The sequence below is a fragment of the Quercus lobata genome, chromosome 10 (assembly GCF_001633185.2).
Source record: "Quercus lobata isolate SW786 chromosome 10, ValleyOak3.0 Primary Assembly, whole genome shotgun sequence".
In the NCBI taxonomy this organism is placed as follows: Eukaryota; Viridiplantae; Streptophyta; class Magnoliopsida; order Fagales; family Fagaceae; genus Quercus; species Quercus lobata.
The window spans coordinates 25,233,654-25,241,464 of record NC_044913.1 but is presented as its reverse complement, the minus strand read 5'-3'; the positions used below and the strand labels follow the sequence as shown (position 1 = coordinate 25,241,464).

The window sequence follows — 7,811 nt, the reverse complement described above, 5'->3', positions numbered from 1 at the left end:
TTTGAACTCATATTTTAATGTTTGAAAACAAACTTTCTTTTCCTTATCAACTCTTAGAGAGTTTTGAATAATATCATACTCGTTAGCATAAAATTGCATTTGCAACTTTCTTGAATATGGTTTCATCCACACCTTGATAGACCAATGTAAAAGCCGGTTGATCTTTCTTTTAAGCCTTTTGAAAGGCATTCTTTTGATTTGGAGTAAAAAATGCTTCATATTGTGACTCCACATAATGTTTCTCCACTATCTCCCATACATCTTTGAATGCAAGTATATTCATTCGGATACTCCAAATATCAAAACTTTCTTAGGTAAAAAGTAAAATTTGAAATAACATCATACTGTTCAGTTAACATTAACCACAAACTAATTGACTTTGATACCACTTTGTTAGAAGCTGGTGGGCTTCACACGCTCATCCACCATTCAATGGAAGAAACTCGAACTACAAAGCACACGAAGGGAGAGAGAGTGGAGAGGGAAGGGGAAGAGAACTCTCTCTTGTATTTGTATTTCTTCTTCTTTCACTCTTGCATTCAAATTGATGAATACATGCTTTGTACAGCCTTCATGCACTTTCATGACCTTTATTATATTTATTACATTAAATAAATAAAAACTCTCATATTTAAATCCTATACTAACTCATCTCATGAATAAAATTCATTAAAATAATCATGTTTGTTTCTCCAACAAGCATGCTGTTTTCAGATCAATTAACTACCTCTGCAACCTGTTAACGAATTGTTGTCATAAATGTTTCTGAAGTTTAGTACTGACAATTGAATTGCAGCATAAGCAATATGTTAGAGTTCAAAATTTGAATTTATGGTTTAAAAATAAAAGAACAACAGCTTCTATATTCTGAAAGGATTAAGGCTAACATTTTCTAACTAGTATAGGGACATAAGTCCTGTTAGAGAGAGAGAGAGAGAGAGAGAGAGAGAGAATGAGTTTAAGTAAGCAGAACAACTTACTTCCATTTATTCTACAAAAAGAAACTAATATATACTATCCATTTTATTCTCATTTTGCCAAGCAAACTTGGCAGTTAGTGGTTATTTTTTGAGGTAAGGAAAAGCAGTAGTAGCCCCCATGAACGACGTCCTCTTAACAAATCTCCCTTTCATTCTAGGCCTCTTCTCCGCGTTCAGTTTCCTTACTTCGTACCTTATCTTCTTTGAAAACAAGCGTGTTCTTCTCTTTTCTCTGTACCTCGACACCCTTGCTTCTCTACCTTCATCGCGACCTCCCACATGGCCTCCAACTCCTGTGTCTCCTCCTCCATATTGGTGATGAAGATCTCCATTGTACAAACCCTTTAATTTTACAGACACATTTTTAGTGCATGTCAATCAATACTAACCCTTAAACAATAAGGAAAATCCTATTACACACTGTGTTGTTATGATTTGAAAACGTGACTTTAAAGATTCATGTATGTTTTGTTATGCAGTGAGTGTGTCAGTGTGCATGAATCATGATTAACCTCGAATCCATCATAATATTGTACCATTTGACAGATTATAGATTGAGCCCTTTGCATGTGAAGAGTGAGTGAGTATATTGTGTTTTGTATGCGATTAGGAAATGAAAATAGGGCGAGAGAGAGGTAGTACCATGAAGTCTCGCCAGCAGTCATCAGGATTGAAGTCTGGTCTTGTTCCTGTTGTCCAGGGAGAACCTTGGCTATCCCAGGCTTTTATGACTGCCTCATGGTTTAGCCTCAAAAACATTTCCCTCTTCATCTCCTCTTTACATTCTTTGCCATTCATCATCTTGGTCTCAGCCATGGAAATTAACTTCACCTCCTCTCCAGCTACTGGGGACTCATAATCAAAGTTCCAATCCAATGTTTCACTCATCATATCCACCGGCGGATTTAATTGACATTCCACAATAGCTTCCATTTCTTCTTCTTCTTCTTCAACTTTGACTCTTCCCTCTACAATATCAGTGCACAAATCAATATCATTTTCTTCTTTACAATCTAAAAGTCCCAATCCTTTGATGTCGCAAGACTCTTCATCAAGTCCCTTGCCTAATAGGCTCTCAACATCAGCTGCAAACTCAGCAAGATCCTTGTCTGAGGGCAAAAGCCCATGGAAATCATCCAAGTCACATGCCCCATCATGTCCACAATCATCAGCCACCGCCTTTTCCACTTCATTATTCTTCCCCATAATGATTTCATCACTTCTCTCATCAACACTTGTTCTCCCCATTTCATTGCAAAGTTCAGAGGCAAAAGGGTCGAAGATAGGAACCCGATAAAGAAGCTGTTCTTCATTGCTCTCATCCTGTGAAGCCTCTTCACTGCCAATCTCTGGAACAAAAGGCAGAAGGTTCAAGAATTTCTCTTCCTCTTTAGCTTGTTGCACCAATGGAGACTTGTTTTGACGTGGGGTTCGGGCCTTGCGTGTGAAACCCTGGTGCCATGCCGGTGGAGAGTCATTGTTGGGCTTGAAAGATGAAGTTTGGAGACGAACCCTTTCATGTCTGCGTGCTAACTGGTTAGCAGAATGCACCGATGCATCACATGCTTGGCAAAGAAAAGCATCATCAGCTGCACAAAACCAACGAGCCCGCCTACATAAACAACTATCACAAGCTCGTGCTGTCTTGCCTCCCAAGGCATTCGCAACTTTCTTTTCAGTTATCATTGAAGCAATTTTATGTTATGAACTACAAAATGTTTATGTGATATGAATTCACAGAAGAGAAATATGTAGCCAACAACTATCACAAGGAATATCATTGAGGTGCCTTCATATTCATATACTTATTTTGGGGCCCAATTGATTCAATTATTGTCAGGGGTTAGAGTTAGAACCACATGGGCGCTTTTACTTACCACTCCGCTCACAAAAAATTCATTAGTTTGCTCTCTGACATGTGGTGAGCCCGTGCACTTTTGGTGGTTTCTACAGGAAAAAGATGGTGAATTTTGGGACCCAATACTTGGTCTTATCTCAGTGTTTATTGGCTAGACGTTCGAGTACATCTTCTACTCTGAATTCCTATTGGCTATCTGTCTAGAGAAGGGATTTCCTTGTGGGCCCAAAGGGCGGTAGAGAAAGATCGGTGAGTTTGTGTCTGTAAATTTTGAGTTAGACCCTTGTGTTTTTTTTCTTCTTCAATTCAATTATTCCACTTAGAGCCTTAAAACTCTTTGTTTTGCGGTCCCCACTCGTTGCTTTCAAACTCTCACTCTTGATTTATTGAGCGATTTGAGCTAAATTAAGATTTATTCTCCACCAGTTGATAGATGCACAATAGTACGTACGAGTAGTTAAAAATTTTGATATTTTGTTCTGCACTGGTCGTTACTTCTGTTATGTTTCAAACAACACTCACATTCCCACCAATCAACCATATCCAAACAAAGCCAACCAACCCAATACTTCAAAATCAGACACCAAAACCCAGAACAAAAGAGGGAAAAAAGGTTTGAATAACCTTTGTTGTCGAGCTTTTTCATCCTCATGAGAAAGATCCTGTCCGAAATCGCAGAAATCCATAAGACTTAACCCATTGCAGTCGACAAACAAAGTTAGAAGCCCATCTTAATCAATGCACTACTGTATTGAAAAGTAACAAAAATTGATAAACAAGTATCTCTTTAACTTAAAAGGTTACTCAACTCCTTAAAAAAAGTATTGATTTTAATTAAGGAAAAAAAAACTCAACTTTAATTAATTTACTTTGACTCTTATCAATCGGACACTTCTATCAAAATTATAATTGATAGATATGAGGCAAATGGTTCAATTTTGTAATTCTGCTCGGAAGTTCATAACACAATTGATAGTACGTACATGCATGTTTTTGTAATTGAAACGAAGGAATCTTTTTGCAAATTTTCCGCATAAAAAAGTTGAGATCTTTCCAAGCAAGACAATATATGTTTCACATATATCTTGCTGTAAACTTCTTGCTAAAAATGATATTTTATGTATGATTTTGGAATTATGGTTAGGTTTATGCCATTCACACCGTCCTCGACTAAAGCATATTTTGGTCATCAAAATTCCTTGTCATGGACTCTGGAATATCTCTAAACTCCAAAAACAAGAAGAATCTTAGTACCATGTTGTTATCATTTTGATGATGATGGTCTAAAATCCAACAAAACTGATGGAATGGATGTATCATTTATCTTTGGACATCTGGTCCGGTGAATTTTCAATGAGAAGGAAGTAACTCAATTTTTTTTGGGTCTTGACTTGACTCCTTGCTTATCTGCAAGAAAAATTTTCTGCTACAATTGAAATTTGAAGCCCCAGAAGGGTAGACGTCGGCTAAATAAGGAAAATTTGTTTTCCTAAATAAACATAGAACTTCTAAATAATTTTCTTGAACGAAGAAAATATTTAAAGTTTCTATAATTAGTTTCTGTTAATTCTTCTTTTGCTAAATATTTTAATTGGACCCTGCTAGATCTTGTACAGATTCTCATCAACAATCTTATATATATATATTTTTAAATATTTTTTTATATATAAATAAAATGTGGGTGTCCATAACTCTTCAAACCCTTAATTAATTTTTTTTTCATGGATGTGTATAGTTCCCATATTTTACACACATCAATAATTATTGGGAAGAATCTCTCGAGAAAAACCCTAACATCATATACGATTTTGATTTTGATTTTGATTTTTTTTTTTTTTTGAGGGGGGAAAAATTGAACTTTATTAATGTAAAAGAGCTAAATTAGCTTGTACAATAGGAGAAATTATAAGGTCCTCATGGTAGACAAGTAATGTGGTCCATCATTCTAGTAAAAAACTTCCAATTGTTTAAAATTGTGGAGTTTTAAATAAAAACTAAATACTGACTTAGCAATTTTAAATAGGTGGGAGTCTATTACTGGAATTGTGGACAAATGACGTGGTCCACCATAAGAACCGTATAATACTGAATGTGTGGTGGATGTTAGTTTAGCAAAATCACCCACTAACTATTAACTTGGTCCCTTTCTTTTTAGTTTAAATCATATTGTTAGTCAGAATGAATATTTAATGCTAAATTAAAAAATCCAATTTATGTGTTGTCAATTCATTTATTTCATCATCAATGTTTTAAAGATTTTTCATGTTAAAGATTCCCTGGGATGGAACCAACACTAGAAGGACTAAATAGTTACATCGGGTGTCCTACAAAGGGGCAAAATCAAATTTATTTTCATTTTAGGCTCAAAACAGCAATCAATGTATACATGAGTATTTTCAGTTAGGAGGGAAGGACATTACTAGATTCACAAATTTCCCTTTATTTAGTCTTTTTCTAATAAGGTATATATACTGGTATTAATAGCTTTACATTTCTCTAGAATCTTCAAAAATATTAAAGGAGGCAGTGGTTACTTGAACATTTCAGGTTGATGAATGTTACGGAGTAAAACATCTTGGACTCTCAAGTGGACCAAGATGTAGGTGATGAGATCCTACCTTAAGCTAAAACAATAATTTGATATTAAAAACTCTTTTATTTTTTTGTTACTATTTGATGTGGATACCATTACGCATAATATTCCAACAAAGAATGTGGTCTGGCATCTCCCAGCCGTGATGATATTGAAACTACACATGAAAGCATGGACAGAATTGAAAGGTTGAATGTTCCTATTATGTATTGGTGGAAACAGCTTCTACGATATGTATATCAGCAAATTATCTTATGAGACGGTAGTATAAAATATTTCTCTTATAACATGTGCGAGATTTATATATGTGGAACTCACACACATTGTGAGATAAATATCTTATGACACTATCTAAAAAGATAACATGTGTGAGATCTACATATGTGGAACTCACACACATTATGAGATAAATATCTTATGAGACTATCTAAAGAGATACTTTCTCCTGTATAAGGGCTTAATTGCAAACAATCACGCTTTGATTTTATAAAGATATAAATGATTTGTTCTAATGAATTTTGTTTGCATTAGAAAAGAGAGTTAGGTTTCAGCTGCAATTGTATCCAGGATATTATATTCCTCCTCTTGCACATGCATATTCTTTTCCCATTACAGGACCAAAGAAGGGGATTTTCTCGTAATTAATTAAGCAGTACTATCTCTTTCGAATTTCTTAAGCTTTCACTCTTTTTTAATTTTTTATATTTTTTATACCAAATAAACAGAAACATAGGCTTTCACTCTCGTGAATCGCAGGTCTTTATTTTGTAAATTTAAAATAAATAGATAAATTTAAGAGAAAAACCTATGTTTCTTGCAGATATTAAGTCTCGGAATGATCTTAATGTGAATGTGAATAGTGTAAATGTGAAAAGGAAATTTGTCTTTTTATCCCAATGTCCAGTTGTGAAGCTATTATCCGTGAAAGGCGTTGGAGATTGGTTAAAGGGCTTAAAGCAATTATCAATGTGAAAAAGCCATTGCGATCATGACACAAACCAGGGGCGGAGCTAGGGGGGTCGAGAGGGGGCAATTGCCCCCCCTGACCTCACCCAAACTCATACCCCCTTAATATACATATCTTCCTATATTTTCTTTGTGTATGTTTCTGTTTGCTATAAGTTTATATTCTGCAACTCTGCATGTAATATTGTGCTACTGGGTTGTGACTTTTGGCTCCACTTGTAATGTACTTTTCTTGGCTGATGATTACCAAGAAGCTCATTATATTCCCCTACAAATATCATTTTTAGTAATAATAGCTTTGACCTGAAATTTTATTTTGAAAATATTTCAAACTCGGCTAATGTAATGAAGAGAAAAATTCTTATATGTACTCTATGTAATCTTGGAACTAAAAAAATGGTATATTATCACAACATCTCCAACCAATATGCCAAATTTTTTATGTTGCTTTCTTTAATTCTTCTATAATGCTTTTACGATAAACACAATATAGCATAGAATTAATAAACATCAATACTTTTATGATTTAAAAAAAAAATGCCATACAATCAATTTAAAAAAAAATTAAAAATAAATAAATAAATCTAATGCTATGCACGAGGGAAAAAAAAAAAGAAACAACTTATCACTTACATTATATTTTATATGCTAATCAAATTTTTTGATAAATTAGTTAAGTATTTTTTTAATTATACTAATTAAAAAAATTGAAATTTATTTGCCTTCAACTCTTTATTTCATCTTGCCCCCCCTAAACTAGAATCCTAGCTCCGCCACTGACACAAACCTTCTACATTTGGATATATGGTAACAAAGACAACAAAGATAAAGCTAACGTTCCACAGCTTATTCAAGTATCTTGCGGCCGGCAGTGATTACCTAGTATTGCTAGCTTGTTAACATGGCACTTTTTCAAACAACTCTATTTTAGAAAAGCTGAAAGATATGATATTGCACATTCGAACTGCTTTTCTACTTGGAAAATTCTTACCTTGGAGTATGATTATGCTCTTGCTAAGGTATGCTCATGCCAAGATTATACTAAATTAAGAGTCATGTTAATGGATGCCCTTAAGGTAATTGTTAATAAATCATAATAAGAAAGTTTTAACATCACTTTTATGGAAAATATAAAAAAATTGTCAATAACATTTATTATTTTATCATTTTCTTAATAAAATGCTTCTAAAAATAGCTCTTAAACTAATACCCTTACGGCATTAGTTAACATTTCCCATAAATTAATTAGCGTTATTTGTATATACCCTACCCTAGCCATGACCCCTTATTATGCAATATTATTATGCCATAAACAAGGCATATCAATTATTCTTGATTCAAGTGTAATCAATGGCTCCTATAAGTCAATCATTGCGTGGATATAGACCATATATTGAGTTCTTGTAATACTCAT

The 7,811-nt window shown here is 34.1% G+C and overlaps 1 protein-coding gene across 1 annotated transcript; it reads right to left on the bottom strand.

The window, feature by feature from the left end:
* Positions 1-794: 794 nt before the first annotated feature.
* On the bottom strand, positions 795-2,877 carry LOC115965634 (zinc finger protein CONSTANS-LIKE 16). The gene is made up of 2 exons (XM_031084898.1): positions 1,623-2,877; positions 795-1,322 (listed from the first exon to the last, which is right to left on the bottom strand). The coding sequence occupies exons 1-2, from the start codon at positions 2,664-2,666 to the stop codon at positions 1,062-1,064; spliced, it is 1,305 nt and encodes a 434-aa protein (XP_030940758.1). The 5' UTR covers positions 2,667-2,877; the 3' UTR covers positions 795-1,061.
* Between the last annotated feature and the right edge of the window lie 4,934 nt (positions 2,878-7,811).

What these genes read in the sequence shown, in the direction of transcription:
- LOC115965634 (XM_031084898.1), bottom strand. Translation starts at nt 2,666, where the DNA reads ATGATAACTGAAAAGAAAGTTGCGAATGCCTTGGGAGGCAAGACAGCA. An exon ending in ACTGCTGGCGAGACTTCATG is followed by an intron (nt 1,323 to 1,622) that starts GTACTACCTCTC and finishes GTAAAATTAAAG; the next exon opens with GGTTTGTACAATGGAGATCT.